The sequence below is a fragment of the Scardinius erythrophthalmus genome, assembly GCF_964197995.2.
Source record: "Scardinius erythrophthalmus genome assembly, chromosome: 13".
Classification (NCBI taxonomy): Eukaryota; Metazoa; Chordata; class Actinopteri; order Cypriniformes; family Leuciscidae; genus Scardinius; species Scardinius erythrophthalmus.
Window position 1 is genome coordinate 26,416,337 of NC_138233.1, and position 19,720 is coordinate 26,436,056.

General features: G+C 37.9%; 1 protein-coding gene across 1 annotated transcript in view; it reads right to left on the reverse strand.

Moving 5' to 3' along the window:
• Nucleotides 1-2,840: 2,840 nt before the first annotated feature.
• Nucleotides 2,841-19,720, reverse strand: part of gfra4b (GDNF family receptor alpha 4b) — a 77,917-nt gene continuing 61,037 nt past the window's right edge. The window contains exons 2-8 of the mRNA XM_081381867.1: nucleotides 16,908-17,183; nucleotides 15,024-15,104; nucleotides 10,480-10,825; nucleotides 9,380-9,493; nucleotides 8,079-8,209; nucleotides 5,541-5,704; nucleotides 2,841-3,890 (exon numbers count right to left, since the gene is read on the reverse strand). Coding sequence (XP_081237993.1) covers nucleotides 3,750-3,890; nucleotides 5,541-5,704; nucleotides 8,079-8,209; nucleotides 9,380-9,493; nucleotides 10,480-10,825; nucleotides 15,024-15,104; nucleotides 16,908-17,183 — 1,253 coding nt within the window. The 3' untranslated portion in view covers nucleotides 2,841-3,749. The remainder of the gene's footprint in view (nucleotides 3,891-5,540; nucleotides 5,705-8,078; nucleotides 8,210-9,379; nucleotides 9,494-10,479; nucleotides 10,826-15,023; nucleotides 15,105-16,907; nucleotides 17,184-19,720) is intronic.

The window sequence follows — 19,720 nt, forward strand, 5'->3', positions numbered from 1 at the left end:
GTTTTAAAACACGGTGCGGAAAACTGAAAAATCAGACGAGGCGGAGGACATCTGTTTAATGCACTAGCCTATGTTTAGATCACAAACAACCTCTTTTTCATCACCACTAGCCTAGCCTAGGGCAAAGAATTTATATTAAGTGCAAGAAAAGTTTACCTTGACACAAATATCTTCACAAATATTAGCCGAATTTGACAATAATCAGGGGCTTAAGCCACCAAAGTAGCAACTCACCAATTGCAGATTACAAGAGGACAATGCATTTGTTGTTATCTTCTGAGTTAATCTGAGATGTGTACGAAGTCTGCGGTCTTATGCTTCATACATAATAGAGCTCCATTATGATTGCTCTTGATATGTTCGCTATTCTCTAGTGTGCGCAGTCCATGAGCATGGCCTTATGGACATGGCCTAATTGACCCCCCCATCCCACCATCCCCCTCCATTTTTCCACACTTAGTTTCCATCTTTCAGGGAGGGAATTTTGGCACTGTGATGGAGGGGCCCAAGCCAGGCGCCCCACTAAGGTTCTCTATGGTATTGCCCATTCATTAGACAAAAGGAAAAAGGGGCCTACCTTAAAATGTATGTCCCTAGTCACTAGCCTACTATCCAATTTTGCTTGACTTCAAGTTCTTCACAAATTTAAACAGGAATCGGCATCGGCGGGGATTTATTCAGATCTTGAAGCTGATCCTTGCTCCGTGTGATGACACATTACATCCTCGTGTTTCTACCATGATGAAGTAGTAAATACCGTGAAATGGCTACAGACCATAATTTAGACAGGAGATGACAGAAGGTTGGACACCTTTGCCAGCCATTCACTCAGAAACCCCAAGTATTTTGACATCTTCACTGTGAGATGAATGAAACAGGTGCAGACATGCTACGGAAGTACTCATATTTCACTCTGTGAAGTAAAAGATGGATTTAAATGGTAAAGGGTACTGGGATTTACACGTTTTTTAAAAGAATAAATGTCAGCGATAACCTGTCAACTTCTGTATTCACTGAGCCTATTTCTATTTAAAGCAGAGGGTGAAACTGTTTAGCATGTATGTGTTTAGCAAGTATTTTTAAATTTTAGTTGTATTTTACACTTATGGAAAGTTAGCTAATTTAAAAAAGCTGTGAAATTACATTATGCTCTTTGCTGTAGTTCTCAGGAGCCACACAAACATAATGTCACTGTGACAGGGTGTTTATTCAGAATAAGAAATTGCGTCCCAGATCTCTCACTGGATCGCAGTCTAGATAGAACATGTATGAATACTTCATTTCAACACATATTCAGATAAATGTACCCAACAATTACCTCTGATGGAGATGTCGGTATCATATTGAGATGGATCGTTGCTTGATGATGTGGGTCTACGCTCAGGTGGATCAATGAACGGTCTGGGATTGAAAATGGAAGGATGAGGGCTGGAGAGGTGCTCGGTTGTATTATAGCACTGTGCCCTTTCGGGATCGGGCCTCTGGCTCTTTTTTAAATGAACTCCTTTTAACATGCCTCAGCAAATAGATTTAATTGATTTTCCCCTAGCACTGTGGTTATATGGGCTTGGTATAAATATTTTGCAACCAGTCCAAAATGCGATGCAGTGTGCTTGTTGCGCCGTTGCACCTGGTTTTTAAATGTCAGCTAAAGCAAATGATGGTTGGGCTGCTCTGAGTGCAACATAAGCCACAAAAACTTTGAGTGTACATCACATAGAACATTTAAATATTGCAAAATTAGTTACTTATCATAAATATAAGGGATATTTGAGTTACTATGGCTGTGATTTGTAGCTACTTGTTTTACTGGTTTGTAGGCAAAAAAAAAAAAAAAAAGAATAAATGAAGACTAATTTCTAATGAAACTGGAAAATGAGCTCGAGGAAAAGGAAATTAAAAGAAAAAAAGAGCGTAAACCATAATTTTTTGCTTGAATACTGGCCTTTTTATTAAAGAAATCCATATCTGTGTCTGGAATCTAATCAATAAAATGTGTTAAAAAGGATTGGAATGGAAAAGCTCCATTATAACTGGGCACAGGGCCAGGACAGACTGCAGCATTTTTCCATGTGGGTCTGAGGATCTTGATATCCTGTGCAATTGGGTAACAGACCATGATGAATTTACTCAGAATTTGGTTCAGAGCACCATCACCGCACCATCACTGCTTATCATTCCCGTAGACCAAAACCAATGAGATAAAAGATGAAGAGAAACTATAGTTTGCCAAACTGGCAAATTTCGCATTTCAGATTTATTTTTAGGTTATGCGTACTGAGCTAATAACACTTATTTTTATTGTTATTTCATTTAATCTATTATTTATTGTTAAAGAATAAATTTAAAACACATATTTAATTAAATAAAATATATTCAAATCAAATTAAGTACATTTTATTTTTATCTACTGTTTTGAATTTTTTTTTATACTCCTCAGTCAAATTTTACATCAGAAGTAGGTAGTCAAATAATTTTAACTTACTTTTTTGTGGTACTTGTTGAAAAAATTAATAGAGTTCCCCGAAATAATATCTTTGTGGAATTAATGGATTTAGCACGCTCAAGTTTTGACAAAATGTTCTTCCCTTCTTGAGATCCAAATAATCCCCCTGCCACAGTTCACTTGATTTACCTGGCCATAAACTATCTCTCTGTCGGACAAGGAACCTCTATAGCTTCTCTTCTCGCTATGAATAACCGTTTCTCCACACATTTGGCCCCAAGCATGTTTTTGACAAAGACACACACTGTGTGGAGTTTCACCTGAATAACCTTTCCACATTTTTGTGCCAGTTTGTTCAAGGTTTCTGAGTCACAAAGGAACAACAACAGGCTTTAAATGAACCAGCATCTTTTATTAGTGCCATATGATGAACCAAAGAATGTTCCATAATGAGATTCCCAGCCTTCCTTTAGAAATATCAAGGGCTTTCTTATCAGGGGCTGGAGCAGGACCCCTCAAACACCTCTCCTACCCCGTTTCCACATCATCAGCCCTCATATTCATAATCACAACCACCGGGATTCCTTATAAACACACCATATTATACATAAAGGAGATCAGCTGTGATGACACCAGAACAATGTTGAGTCTCGAGTCAATATCTGAAGATTGTTTAGTTGAAGTAGCTTATGTCCAATTACCAAATTTTGCATTTGGTTTTGTGCTATGAGCTTTGAGAAAGGTATTGTTTACTTCAACCTAAAGGCATTGCCATTCCATTATTGATTAGAAATAGCCTATGTCTTCTCTTCAGTCAAGTTGAACAGAATGATATTAAATCCCTGTTTTCCTCAAGGGGATCTCCAAATGGTTGAACTGATGCATGAGGAACTATAAAAGAACTATATCATTTCTCTCCGCTCCACATTTCATCAGGAATTGATTTTGGAGTGCTAGAAGGTAATTTGGGCTTTAGAAACATGTTGGATTTTACACTGAAACTCTCAATGAACAGCACAGTTTCATATTGACTCTGTGTGATGTTATGTACATATGTACAGGTACATTTTCCACTGGCCTTTGTGTTTGACTAACCACATTCATTTCTACAAAAGTGCCTTGCAAATTCAGATTCTGTTGGTTTTACTGGCGGTTCCACAGAAACAGAGAAAACACGATGACTTCAGTGTTAGAGAAATGAGGCCAGTATGGCCGGTTCCTTCAGCTCTGTAGCTGAATATGTTCCAGTCTGTTCAAACTCATGGGCCCGTCAGAATAGATGTCCCAAAAGTCTTTAGTCTGTTTACTCATCACAGCTGAGCAAGATGCTAAGAAACATACAAATCCAGACAGGTAGCGACACCGCAGAAAACGCTCGAGCAGAGTTCTGGTGTGTGTCGAAGGACGCGGTGGAGTCAGACCAAAGTCTCACCTTTGCAGCATCCTGAAGAACAAGAAGAGAAAGTATTATCAGTCTAGTTTATAATGGGAATTGCAATCTAGACTACATTTGCAATACCCAACAAAATTATTAATGGCTTCATGTGCGTTTGGTTATGCACTCACCTAAAGGATTATTAGGAACACCTGTTCAATTTCTCATTAATGCAATTATCTAATCAACCAATCACATGGCAGTTGCTTCAATGCATTTAGGGGTGTGGTCCTGGTCAAGACAATCTCCAGAACTCCAAACTGAATGTCAGAATGGGAAAGAAAGGTGATTTAAGCAATTTTGAGCGTGGCATGGTTGTTGGTGCCAGACAGGCCGGTCTGAGTATTTCACAATCTGCTCAGTTACTGGGATTTTCACGCACAACCATTTCTAGGGTTTACAAAGAATGGTGTGAAAAGGGAAAATGCGGCAGTCTGGGAAAATGTTGCCTGGTCTGATGAGTCGATTTCTGTTGAGACATTCAGATGGTAGAGTCAGAATTTGGCGTAAACAGAATGAGAACATGGATCCTTCATGCCTTGTTACCACTGTGCAGGCTGGTGGTGGTGGTGTAATGGTGTGGGGGATGTTTTCTTGGCACACTTTAGGCCCCTTAGTGCCAATTGGGCATCTTTTAAATGCCACGGCCTACCTGAGCATTGTTTCTGACCATGTCCATCCCTTTATGACCACCATGTACCCATCCTCTGATGGTTTCTTCCAGCAGGATAATGCACCATGTCACAAAGCTCGAATCGTTTCAAATTGGTATCTTGAACATGACAATGAGTTCACTGTACTAAAATGGCCCCCACAGTCACCAGATCTCAACCCAATAGAGCATCTTTGGGATGTGGTGGAACGGGAGCTTCGTGCCCTGGATGTGCATCCCACAAATCTCCATCAACTGCAAGATGCTATCCTATCAATATGGGCCAACATTTCTAAAGAATGCTTTCAGCACCTTGTTGAATCAATGCCACGTAGAATTAAGGCAGTTATGAAGGCGAAAGGGGGTCAAACACAGTATAAGTATGGTGTTCCTAATAATCCTTTAGGTGAGTGTATTTACACCAGGGTCAGAGATGAGCTTTTCCATTAAGGGGCAATATTTGCCCCATGTGCATTCTCTGCCTGCGTGTAAGTAAATATCTGTCTATACCAGCAGGTATCAATAGTCTATTTTCGTCATTCAAAAAGAGAAACCGAAACTAGGACTGCAGAAATACAGCAGTGCTTGCTTACCGTTTTGAATATCATGTCATAACAATATCAATATCATCTTCATTCCAGTCGGCTCATGTTATTATGAAAATATTTGTGCATTCGAATGCTCAGGTAAGATGACGTAAACTTATAACAGCCTTCTGTCTGTAACGTCTTCTGTCTGTAACGTTTACTCCGTAACGTCTTTATTATCCGAAAATGAACAAATGGCTCTTTGGTCAAAAAAGGTTCCTGACCCCTGCTGTAAGAGAATCCCCATTTGCCATTTTATGAGGGCATAAAGCTCTAGAGAAATCAGCACAATTGTGTAATCTCTCAGCATCACAGATGAAATACCTCTTTATTGTGTGAAGCCAATTTTTTTGGAGCCACACGACAATCAAGGTAGTTATCAGCTCAAAAACCAAACTGCTCTCCATCTCTAACCCTCACCTGTGTAGGTTTAGCTGGGCTCAGAACGTTCTGTTCGGTCTCCATGGTGACAAACGCATGAGTCGTCCGCCAGGGCCCTCTGTCCGTCACAGGACTTAACCGCAGCAGTTGGGGGGGAGTGGGCGTGAAGTCCATTCCATTCCCAAACGTCAGGAGAGCGTTCCCTATTCATGTAACAGACAAGACATCCACAGCTCTGAGTGAAACAGACACCATTTCCATCCGCAACTGCTTCTGTTATCAGACGCCTATTTGAATTCCGGACTGAGAAGAGCTTGCCGCTTTCGGGCGCTCTGTATTCTGCTCAGGCCACACGGCTGCACCTGCCTCTCCACATCCTCTCATTAACTCACAGATGAGTGGCTTGACCAAACATCACTCTCATCCGCTCACATCGCTCACTCCAGGAGCTGCCATTTGGCTGTCTGAGGAGTTGCTTCATGTAAGAGATCTCTGTTTGAACAGGACTGAGCAGAATATTACGGCGGAATCGACTGTTTTGATGAATTGCTATATATAATACATAAGGGCCTTCAGAAACGCAGGAACGGGACTGGAGAAGTGTGACTGAGAGGGGGCTGGATATCAATCAGAGATTCATTAATGCTTGCGGCTTCTGACATACATCAGAGAGACCTTTGCACTTTATATAGCTCTTCACATTTTTAAACGTCTCTAGCCTGCTCAACATCAGATGCCAAACTGCAACAGATGATCTAAATATATTGGATATTTATGGGGTTTTCTTCTATATGGGCACTGTGCGTTTTTAGAAAACAAACTCTCACACATTTCACTTGTTGAATTGCAAATGTTTGGTGTCAGTAAGATTTTTGTTTGTTTGTTTTTTTAAAGAAATTAATACTTTTATTCTGCAAGGACACATTAAATTGATCACAGGTGACAGTACATTTTTATAATGTTACAAAATAAATGCTGTTGTTTTTAAATTCAAAAATATTAAGCAACTGTTTTCAACATTGATATTAATCAGAAATATTTTTTGAGCATCAAATCATCATATTAGAATGATTTCTGAAGGAGTAATGAGTAATCTGTCATTACTGAAATAAATTACATTTTAAAATATATTTGAATAGAAAACAGTGTTAAGTTGTAGTGTTATTTCACAATATTACGTGTTTCAGCCTTGGTGAGCATAAGAGAATCATTAAAACATGAGTTCAAATGTTTTAATGTTCTATAACATAAACAAATATTCTTACTGACCCCCAAAAATATATACTTTTATTTCTCTTTATTTTCTTAGCACATCACATGTCTCATATCTCAAGCTCTTCACTGACACTATTGAAGTACACTTAGTTTATGGTCGTATAGGACTGTAATTTATATAAATATTTTTATATATGACTAATTTTTACACAATAAATGTTGAAGTAGTACACTTTCTCTAAATTATCATAGTTTTAAAAGTGTAATTAATATTTTAATGATGGATTTTCATATCTTAACAATTAAAGGTGTTTGAAAAGTACAAAAACAATAATAATATGAAAACATGTGACGTGTATAAAGAAGAGAAAATAAGTTAATAGGAAATCTGTGAATCTATATAAAACCCATTTATTCTGTCAGGTTTCAAGAACATTACTTTGGTGTTAAAGGGATAGTTCGGCCAAAAATGATATTAAACCCATGATTTACTCACCCTCAAGCCGTTCGAGATGCATATGTCAATCATTTTTCAGACGAACACATTTTCAGTTATTTTAGAAAATGTCTTAGATCTTTCAGTGGTTATAATGTGAAGTTATGGGGTCCACTCCTTTAAGTCCCAAAAATGTGCATGCATCCTTCACAAAATAATCCATCCGGCTCCAGGGGGATAAACGAAGGCCTTCTGAGGGTAATTCGTGCGGTTTTGTCATCAAAATATACATATTTAAAACTTTATAAATGAAGTTACTGCTTAACTGGTACTGCTTAAGTGGAGAATCAGGATACAAGCGATGAGAGACCGATTAGGGGATTTCTGAAATGTTCTGTTGTGTGAGAGAGGCAGGCTGACAATTTGGTTTTCTGTGCAGTGGGGCTGAACACTAGTTTGATGTGATCCAGTATAACAGAGAACGTATGACTAATGGTGCAGTGAATACCAAGAGGAGATTTGATAATGTTCTGTGCTGCTGTGAAGGACGTTCAACTTTAATATAAACTTCTACTTTAAAGAATTAAAAAATGTATGGGCAGCTAAAAGTAATTTAAATGCATTTTCCCTCATTGCCAACAGCTGTGGCCTTCATTTGAAAATCTGCACATGTTGTTTTAATGCATGTAATGTTTAAAATTAATTTCTGAATTTAAAGTTCAGAAACTTTGGACTGTGATAAATCTGTTGCACCAAAGGGTTTAAAACAGAGCCTGTAATTCTGTCTCGACATTACTAAATTGACTAACAATAACCATAGAGTTCTCATGCCAGACTACACATGCAACGTCCTTTCAAAAATCAGATGTTCATGACTCGAATATGACGGCTGATACAGATGATTTACAGGAGCAGCATTCACTCACTTAGACAGACGTTGTCTGTGTAATAGTTCAGGAAGTCATTGCACTGATCTCTCAGATTCCCGCTGGCTGAACACGAGCACCAGGGAGACACATTGGATGTGGAGTTGTCCACGTAGTTTGGGGTGATTGAGCTGCCTGCAATACCAAACGGCCTGTGTGAGCATGGTGAATTTTGTGATTTCCATTAACATGATCAGTACACAAAACAGCATATATATATATATATATACACACACACTTTTATATATATATACACAATTTTATATATATATATATATATATATATACATATATATACACTATATCCATTTCCATAAGCATAATGAATTTATACTGTACAAACTGTATATTCTATCCCCGAACCCTAATCACAGTCCTGACATAAAACGTTCAGCATTTTACATAAAAAAAAAAAAAAAGAAAGAACATAATTTAGTATGATTTATTAGCTACTTTCCTCATGGGGACCAAACCATTCAGATTTTTATTCCAGACCAATTTTATTGCTCTCCTGCATTCAACATGTTGACTATAAGAAATGATTGTTTGCTTGCCATCTTAATTTACCAGACCTTAATATGTAGCCTTGTTAGGAGATGTATATATATCATATGTGTGTATATATATATATATATATATATATACATATATGTATTTATATTTTCATATATATAAATATACAGTATACATATATATATATATATATATATATATATATATATATATATATATATATATATATATATATATATATATATATATATATATATAATATATATATATGTATACTGTATATTTATATATATGAAAATATAAATACACAGTATACATATAAAATAATATGTATTATAATAGTATGTATTAAACATTTCGAAATCAAATTTCCTGTCAAAAGTATGTTTGCAGAATAAAACATTTTTGTTTAAAAAAGAGATTTATTTATAGGGGATTCTGTTTGCTCAATATATCAAATGAGCGTGAAGCAGAACTAAACAAACAAAAAGGGTTTATATAACAAAAAGCCTCGTAAAAAAATATTGCTTTCAATGTTTTATTGGGAAGTGAAATCAGTCTCTCCATGACTTTGAAAGTGCCTGGGTAGTTTTATAGTCTCTCGCCACAGACACACAGGTGTCCCTGTGTTTCTTTGAGCAGGGGAATAACAAAGGTATTACACTCTAAATTAATTACACAAGCCTTGCTCTGTTTTAATGGAGATGAAAAAGAAACAGCCACAATCACATGAACATCCTTTGCCATACTGACTTGCAGAACAATTATAGAATACACATTTAAAATACTTGCCTATCAGTCCAGTGTAAGCAATAAGACATGCTGCATAGTTTCCCTGTTTGCAGCCGCTGGCAGACTGCTCTTCTGGCTGGCAGTCGTACTGAAACTGGGCCAAACGAGACCTGAAGAACAAGCACAACTGTTATGTATGGACAGCAGACAAGTACACAGAAACATCCTAATAAGTGTGTCAGCCATACTGACCAACATGGTCTCAATCTGCTTCTCAACTGGTTTCACTTCATAATTTTAAATTAAACTGGACATCAAATGGCATCCCAAAACAGAAACAACATTTTTTCACATACACAAGTAAAAACAATATGGGTAGCATTTTCCCCCACTTTTAGATTTTTCATAATTCACAATTTTACAGCATTTTACAGCAAGTTTCCCCCTTTTTATCCATGACACTGCCAGCGACCTGCGACCAACCAGTTGGTTTAAATGCCAACATCATGACAACGACTTTGATAAATAGTCATCATCATAATCATTGTGTGCTGCTTTTCTTGAAATTATTCACTAAGGCATCTGAGTCAGGTTAATCATTTATTGGAAGAGAAAAAATGCTACCTCACAACCAAATATTATTTTTCAAAGCTGAACTAATTAGATCCTCTCTTTAAAACCAATGAATCATCAACAGATGGTTTTCTTTCTGTTATTTATAGTGATAGACAGAAAAGCAATGCCTGTAACACTGCTGTATACTACTTGAGTATCCAGAATAACATGTCATTTATATGTCAATAAAGTCTTGATGAAGGTATTGAATCTGACTTCATCTAACTTGCACTGGTCAATATTTAATGCAAAATGATGGGGTTTTATCTGGCATGGTTTTACCAGCCTAACATTCTCATAGCTTTAATTTGTCTGTCCGGTGGCCATTTATACAGACATGGATTACAAGGAATGAGAAGAAAAGCTCTTTTCTTTTCGGCAGTAATACGCGAGTACTCTCTTTTCTCTAGACAGCTATGGAAAAGCCAAGGCTTTCTTTGGCCAGAGAAAAGAGTGCACGCAAGGTGAGTTTTTTAATCCCGCCGCCCACATGGTATGTGGCTGTCCAAGCCCGAAGAGAGGAGAGGCCTCCGCAACTGACCTGCAAACATAGTCAGCCTTACAGATCCTCATCTGGGAGAGGCAGCTGGGTTTATCTTCTCCCTCATAGGAGCAGCTGGGCACAATGGTCTGTCGCCGTCTCTCCGAACAGGCCATGTCGCTGCAAGGGCAGAACAGCAGCTCGTGGGTGTACTCCGGTGGCACGCGGTCAAAGAACCGCCGCAAGGCCTTGTTGCACCTTGATTGGTTACACAAACCCGACTTGGTGGATGGCTTGATGCATGTTGACACGTACTCTGTGCGCAGTTTCTGGCACACATCGTCGATGTTGCAAGCTTTGGCCGCATCCAGGCAGCGGTTCACTGTTGTCATACCGACCTCAGAATCTGTGGAGAATTCAAATGTTTCTCAAATTCAATCTTTACGACTGACTGAAGTGATAAAATCAGGTCTGTTTGGACACACAGTGTAGTTAATATCCAGTTAGTCTCATCCTCACAGTATCAACCAAAATTCTGATGACAAAATTGGTTTTCTGTACAGCCAGTCGAGGAGAATAAATTATATTTGCCACATTTTTTATTACTGTGCTATGATTCATTTTCAGATAGACTTGCTCCTAAGCACCAAGTAAAACAAAAACAAACTTGGGTTGGTTGTTTTACGTGTCAGTCAGAGAGTCTCTACCTGTCTAAATGGGTTATTGGCCGGAATAGGCTGCAATGTGGACAAGACTTTACACCATCAAAGGTTCAAAAGTTGGGGGGGGGGGTTTGGGGTTGTAATTAGGTTGAAATCACATTCTAGTTATGCTGCGGAAATCAGAAAACCAAATCGTCACCACCTTTCTCCCCCCTAGACCTGGCCCTGGTTGTAGTCGGGACCAGAGTCCAGGCCGAGACCTGAGTAGAGTCAGAGTCAAGAAGAAGAGGGTCGAGTCCAAGGCAAGACAGAGACCTGAATGTACGTAGCTCATAGCCAATCGTTTCAATTATACCAGATGACGTATGTAGAGCGACAGAAATGCGATGAGGAAGAAGACGAAATAAACTTGCGTTCTAAACTACTTAGAACACTATCTAAGGCTGCATTGAAAGGTAACTTCGCGTCTGATGCCATGTTGGATCCATAGATATAAACAAACTGCTTCGGTGTGTCGCATAGACGTCGTCATCGTCTTGCTGCTCCCTCCCCATTCTGTGATTGGTTCCCTTTTTGAAGGGAAAATCTGGTCCATGGTGTCCAGGCTACTCCCTGCTACCATTAGATTGTGTTCACACGGTATATTTGGGTCCAAAGCACTGTACATTTCTGTCATTAAAGTGGCAGCTGTTTACCCCTGTTGCTATGTAATGACAAAGCAGGAGAAGGCTGAGAGTTGCTTGCCTCACTTTTATACTTTGGTTTTTGAACGCTTGGTTTTGGTCCAGAATAGCTCTTGCATCTTATGTGGCGCAAATGTACTACAAATGTTCTACAAAAGTATGCAGGAGTCTATTTCTCCTCTGCTTGCTGTGTGTCAGTCACACTTGTCAGGAATATGAGTGAGAACACCCACAAACACGCAGTTCTACAGAATCATACGTCATTAAAGGCACACTATGTAATTTTTTCCCACTATAGAGGTTGTTTATTCAAAACAAAGATGTAGCTTGATGACGCCTTGGTACTCGCAGTAAATTAAGAAAACGAGATTTAAACAAAAAGACTAACTGTGTTGAGCTGTATAACAATGATTAGTTTTCTGTCAATGAATATATCTAAATATATCAGGTGTTAATCACCTGTCTAATAAAACACATAATATATTAAAGTGTCTTTGGTGTTTCCAAGGTTTCTACAAAATATAACTCCCCAGACCACCTTTCTGAAGCGGACTCGGAAGTTTGGAAAACTGTTCATCGAAAGTTCTAGTGTGAAAGCACTCAAAGTCCAAATGCTCCTGAGTTCACGATAAGACGAAGATCATGAAAATATGGTTTTGGAGATTAGTCCCATCTCATCGGGTCTCAAATATTATAACACAGGTCAAAGGTTTAGCTAAATTATGTTCAGTATAGACATATGACAAGAGGATGATGAAAGATGATGTGAAAATGCATGTCCATCATGACATTTTGACTCATGAGGTGAATCAGACAGCATAAGCATCATCATTCAGAGGCACAGAGTGAGTGGAGATGAGTGGCCGTTTTCAATTCACAAGGTGCTGTGGGACTAAAAATGGAGAGGAGCAAATGGGGAAAGCATCAAAACAGTGAGAAACTTTGTATTTAAATGAGAGTTGAAGAATGTGGGCTGACAGCCAATCTCTGTGAGGCTTTTTGCTGCTCAGCCTACAAACAACTAAATGGATTTGAGACGGATACATCAAAACATCAGACTTCAATGGTTCTTTGTAGCACCTTGTTCTTCTTATCAAGACCAGTTTTGGCTGGATCAGTCTTCTGTTGCTATAAGGTTCTATTTAGATAGTTCTATTGAAAGTTCTTGATGTTACATTAGGCTCATTAAATCAGTGTTTTGATTTTGGGTCTTTTTGTTTTCTATATTTTTATTTATTTTTTACTTATATTTATTTAGTTTTAGTAACACTGCATAGGCTGTAAAACTGCAACATAATTTTAGTGTCATGTTAAAAGTAAAAAAAAAAATATTGGTTTCACTTTGATGGTCCCTTTAACACATTCTGTTGACTAACTATGTCTACTAACTTAGGGTGTTCCTCGAGTATTAGTAGACTGGTAGGGTTGGGGTTAGAATGAGTTGACGTACTTGCAAAGTTACTTAGAGTCAGTAGAATGTCTGTTGAGGAGCATCACAATACAGTGTTAGCAGATATTAAGCAGACAGTCTACTAATACTCTACTGAGAGTTAGTTGACATGTAGTTGCAAAGTTACTTATAGTCAACAGAATGTTCAAAAGTGACAATAAAAATAAAAAGTTACCGTAATATTTTGAGAATAAAACTGTAATATTGCGATTTAAGTTTTGAGAATAAAATGTTTTGAAAAGAGTTAAAATTATGAGAATGAAGCATTTATAGTATAGTTAATGTTTACTGTTTTAACCTCTTAATGATATGACTTCATCTGTACAATTTTGATTTTATTCTCATCATGATTCTCTAAATCTTAGATGTTTGATTTTTGTTTTTACAAAGTGCTAAAACTTCTGCTTTTGGTTGTAACTGGAAACTTTATTTGTAAGATTGTTGGGTTACTAGATGTTCTGTGGCTATCACCTTTGCACATTTCACAAGTTCACACTTGCATATAAACAGATTAGGTTATGTAAAGTAAAGGTTATGCGTATTTGGCCTGCTGTCCGATGGGGAGGGCTCTGAGGTCGGAATTTGGCTGAACCCAGAGTATATCCCCATCCCAGGCTGGGATAGGAACAGTTAGGAGTGAGGAGATGGGGTAGTGGAGGGATGCTGGAAAACTGCTGTGGGACAGAGGTAAGTCTGCTGTATATATACCACATGTCGCGCTAATTAAAATGATTATCTGAACGTGCTCCTTCTGAACTTTGTTAATAAAACATAATGTTGTGAAATGCAGGGGTAATGTAGGAGGTTCAGACAACTCAAATAAACAGACTACTCAGAGGCAAAACTCATTACGACCAAAGGAAATGTCTCTTGATGTGAAAGGAGATGGAGCAAAATAAAAGGAATGCCGTTAAAGCGTCATTTTAGCATTCCGATCAACATCATCAAACAGAATCGTCGGCATCCTGATTTTAATGCAAAAGCACAGTAAATAACTAAGGCTGAGGTCAGTAAAACCTGAGGAAAATGAAAATAAGCAGCTCACTCTGGCTCTCGAAATCTCTCTCTATTTCATTGCGATTAATAATCACAGAAGAGCCAAGAATGTCTGTCCACATCATTCAGATAAAAGCTTTGTTGATTCTTACAGAGATGATGAAAAATCCAGTCCAGACACAAAGCTTCAACAAGCAAACTGAGACTCTATGACTAATTTCCACAGGACAGCTGAGCAAAAACAAGGGTATAACTAAAGGAGATGACAGTGAAAACAAGTTTCAGAGCAGCGCTAATACACAACGACTGAGACTGTCCCATACCGGAGACACATTTACACTGCTAACACACGTGCTAATAAGATGTTCTGGGAACCATGACATTTGAAGTGAATATTATTGTACTATAGGGTCCATGTGTGTTAGTGTGTGTGTTTTTTTTATTTTTATTATTATTTCTAACTATGACTTTTTGTTAAATAAGTCTTTTTTCTAATCCCTGAGCTCCCTTCTAGTCAGTCACAATACAAAGAGGCTCTAGATAAAGACATACATTGAAATGAAATGTTTGAAATATTCAAGCATTGGCTATAATTACACACACTGCAATAAGGGTTTCCTCCTTCACATATACGTCAAGGTTTTACAAACGTTGTTTCTTTTACATTCTTTTTCACAAACGCTCATTCTTTTTCAATAAAGAGCATTTTCATATGTTAGTATATCTTTGTTATATAAGTTTTGCATTACTAAAGCGCTATTTTAAAAGCCAGGTTGTGCAGTAGATTGCCATATTGTACTAAATAGATCTTACCTGCGGTGATGGAGGCCAGACGGACAAAGTCATAGCCTTTCTGCACTGCTTCATATGGGTAGTTCTCTACCAGGTTAAGCCCTGCAAGAACAAACATTTTGTTTCAGAAATGAAATCCTATATTAAATGTTTTATAGAGAACAATATATTGTATGGGATCATGTGGAGTCCAGCAACCAGAACCATCCAGTCCTAACCAGTGTGACGTGATAGCAGTTGTTAGAACTATCCCACAATTTACCAATACACCACCGCTACAATAGCAGTTCAAAAGTTGCTGTGTATTCTGACAAATCTAAAACTTTCTATAACCAATATAGAAACTTGAAATATTTAATTATATCACAGTAGATGTTTTGTCCGTGATTTTTAAAGGGCTCTTAAAAGTGTGAAATGGGTTTCTATTTTTACCATCTACATACCAGTGAGATTTCACTCTGGGCTAGACGTGGCAAGAAATGCATCAAGAAACCAGACAACCGACAAAACGTCCTGTTGCGGAACTTGCGGTTGGTTAGGATATCAACTTCGATTACATTTTTACGAGATTTTATCGATTGGCGCTTTATTGTGTTGCGCCTGGCTAGAACTTTGTGTTTAATGTACATTTTCCATTCTGTCGTTAACAGCTTTAAGAATTCAACATATAAATGACTGCTGCATACCAGTGTATTCACACTTCATCAGGGCAGGTCAAGTTACTCAATACTGAATATGTGTTGTTAGGCAGTCATATGCCATATTTTAATTTGTTCATGCTTGTGATGCCTATACCATGACCATTTCTGAGTTATATGTTTTTGAAGCTTTGTTTCAATAAACAGTTGGGGATATGATTAGGGTTAGGTTATATACACTTATCCTATTATGCCTGCTAGACTGTGTGATTATTAAAAATCAGGCTGTATGACATGTATCTAATAAACTTGGGTACAACATGTATGTACTGTACGATGATGACACCTATTAAATTGTAGGCTACGGCACAAGTTATGGCAATTGGTGAAATGAGTTGAAATGCGCTGAAAAAAAAGGAGGATGTGAAAGAGGAGAATATGGACGCGGTCATGGCTAGGGAAAAGAGGCCAACTTGGCATGCCAATTTTGCAAATGGAGCTTGAGGTAAGTGGTTTTATATTTTAGTGCCATGTCGCGTCAATATGCCATTTCATGTTGCATTTTTATTGGCTAATCAGTAGCAGTAACACTGTGAGACGATTATGCTAAATTTATGACACTGTCAGAAAATTATAGCAGGCTATCTTTGGTTGCAAGACCGTGACAACAGCCGTCTTTGAACCTCTCTAATGTACGACTTAGGACCACCGTTTAGAGGCCAGGACCGAAATCGCCATGATTGGTCATCTTTCCGGGCATTAATAAAATTAAAGCATTAAATTGGCCAAAAGTGACCGGAAAAACTTTTACATTGTATTTTTTTATTTTATTTTTAAATGATGTTCTTTTTAACTTTCCAATCATCAAAGAATCCTGAAAAAAAATGTATAATGTATAAATGTATATAAAGATATTTAGCAGCACAACCGTTTTCAACTTTGATAATAATAAGAAATGTTTCTTGAGCGGCAAATCTGCATATTAGAATGATTTCTGATGAATCATGTGACTCTGAAGACTGGAGTAATGATGATGAAAATTCAGCTTTGACATCACATGAATGAATTACACTTTAAAACATATTCAAATAGAAAACAATTATTTTAAATTGTAAAAATATTACACAATATTACTGTTTTTAATGCATTAAAAAACACCTCAGTGAGAATAAGACACTTCCTTTAAACTTTTTCCGAAATAGTTTACTTTCTCAAGGGTGGCCTCAAGACATTTAGATACGAAGAAAGGTATTGTTGTGTTACTCACCATGCATTCCAGATTGGTGGAGACTCCAATATATGCTGAGACAGTTTTTCTCTCTCTTCATTCCTCGTCTGCACTGGCAGCCGTGCAGAGGACTGGACAACAGCGCAGAGACAGCATTTGCACACTGACTGCGGGCCCCAGGGCCGAGTTTCATGCTGCCGTTCCCGGCAACGCATTGGCGAAGGGTCCGAAGGCGTGGACTGCAGGTCTCATCACTGGAACAGGTGTCTCCCGCTATAAGACAGTCTCTCCCCGCAGAAAGCAGTACCTGCAAAGCTAAAGGATATGGGCTAAATTTAATAAGAAAGGGATCTGGTTTTGCCCGATGTGGTTTAGTAAATGTATAGTGTACTTTACTGATATCATTAGGAGAGCAAACAACCAACATTGAAATATCCATCTTCTCAAGTTTAAGTGGCTGGTAAGTGGTACTGCAGCATCATAAACAGTGGCCACCAGACAAAAACATCTCCATTTCCACACAAAACACCTATCAAATAACCATTCAGGTTTCACAGGCTACCCTCAAACACCTGGACTTCATTAGATACAATCACATCCCATCTGCCGTTCAAATGTAATTATTCACTCTCACTAACTACAGCCTGCTGATCCGGGTTTGTATATTTATATGTATGCTTTTGTTTACTTATGTAAACCCTTTGTTAATTGTATTTACTTGAATTGTATATTGACATGCATATGCTGTATTTGTAAAATGAATAAACTGTCTAGATTGAGAAGTATAACTTTGTGATACATACAGCACTAAAGTAGTCCATTTTAATTGCAGAAAAGTTAGGAAAATGCCTGACAAATATGTGATTGTGATACATTTGGGACATAAATATTCAAAAACTTTTGAATTAAAATATTATTCAAATTTAGGTACGCATGGTAGATTTTTAGCCAATTACCGACATCTATTTTGCATGAGCAAACACATTTGCTTTTATTTTATACATCATACTGTATATTACTTGGGAAAATCAAAATGACTTTACAATTTGAGGTCAGTAACACGATAAGCTTCTAATACTGGAGATGTAACTTGGCATTGCTAAAAGAGTCAGAATGAATGCATTTAAATAAAAGAATAGATGTGATGTGACACATTTCCTGAAATGACATACAGACAGATACATAAAATATTCTTCAGGTTGCAACACCATCTGTTAATCCCCTGATTAAATTCAATGAGAAAGTGCTCTGAACTAAATTCAAACAAAAAGAGAAAATACATTATTTCATCATCTAACCGATTTATGCATGTGCTAGTGTTTTGGACAAATGACTACATCAAATAAGAAGTAAAATCACAACCACATTTTTGGATCGAAAAGCAAATTAATAGCTCACTGTTGAAAAGCATCATTGCATGTCTTTGACATGGCTTTTCATACATCTGTGTGCTTGTCGGTGATAGCCTGGTGTTTTTTAGCCTCAGTCGGGAATAGCAGAACCTGTGGGCTGGTATTTTGTACCCAAAAAACTCAAAGGCTCTCTGACAGATGCAACCATATGCAGAGAGTTTTGTGGAGGCAGGGAAGGCAATGTATCATGACTACAGACATGAGAATAAATCAACATGACAGCAGGCAAAATGAGACTTTCTATATCTTATTAGAGCATTGTTCAACATTAGTGCCTGAGCTGGATTAGTGAGGGAATAGTCTTAAAAAAAAAAAACTCCAACCCAGCCACAGTTTGATCAAACCAAACACAACAAGACAATTCATTACTTCAATTAAACAATCCTGTCCTCTCTTTCCACCAGGCTAGGACGCATATTAATGAGGGACGCTACTTTCTTAACTTTAGTTCCTGATGCATGTGTAATTTATTCCTTTTCATTGTTTATTCGAGATTTACATTAACGACTGGAAATTGTGGCCATGAGGGAGACGTGTTTGAACTAATTCATATGGGAGTGAAGTAAAAAGCTTGTTTGTTAAGCCCTGAACAATTGGCCCTTGAGACTGGCTTCTGTAATGTGTGATGATCATTTCTGCTCTAATGACTAGAACTGCACGCCGTGATGAATGTCATATTTTTTCCTCATTACACAAAAATCTGACACTCATTAAGATCGAGTTTAGTATAGTTACACAGCGCAGTGTGTTTGTAAGGCTATATAACTGTTTATGGTTCTTCTTCAAATGACGCAGTTTCTTTGAGATACTCTGTAAAATCTTGTGGTGAACAGAACATTTCAGGGCCCAGTTTATGGCCGGGCCCTTCTCTTTCCGAAACAGTGGACAAAGGTTTGCTACATTTTGATTGGATCTTGGTGGACTAACACAAACAAACTGTCCAACGCCATCAGATAAAGATGCTAGGACAACAGCCAGACACCTCTTATGGTGTGTTCACACCAAACGCGAAGTGTATATTCGCATCGCGTTACTCGCTCTAGAATACTCGCGGATGTTTTTCTTGTTTTTCGCGTCACTCGCGAATAAAAACATCCCGCGAAAAGGAGTGTGTCATCATCATCAACAACAACACAATTTTTTTCTGCCATAATTTTTCCGTCATGTCTGAAATAAATGATATTCCTGCTCTGTACTTGTTGTGGAAGTCCCAGCACCATCCAGAGGAAATTCTTCACACGAATTTTCCGCTCGAGTTTAAATTTTTCACCGGCGATTATGGAGCTTTCGCGGCAACTGCGTCGCCCAATTCGCGTAATTCGCACCGCCCGGCGCGAATTCGCGTCTATTCGTGTCTTTGCATTGACTTTGTATGTAATCTATTAGCGGAGAAGCGCCAAATTGCATTCTCCTCCTCATTGGAAAAAGGTTAAAGGTATC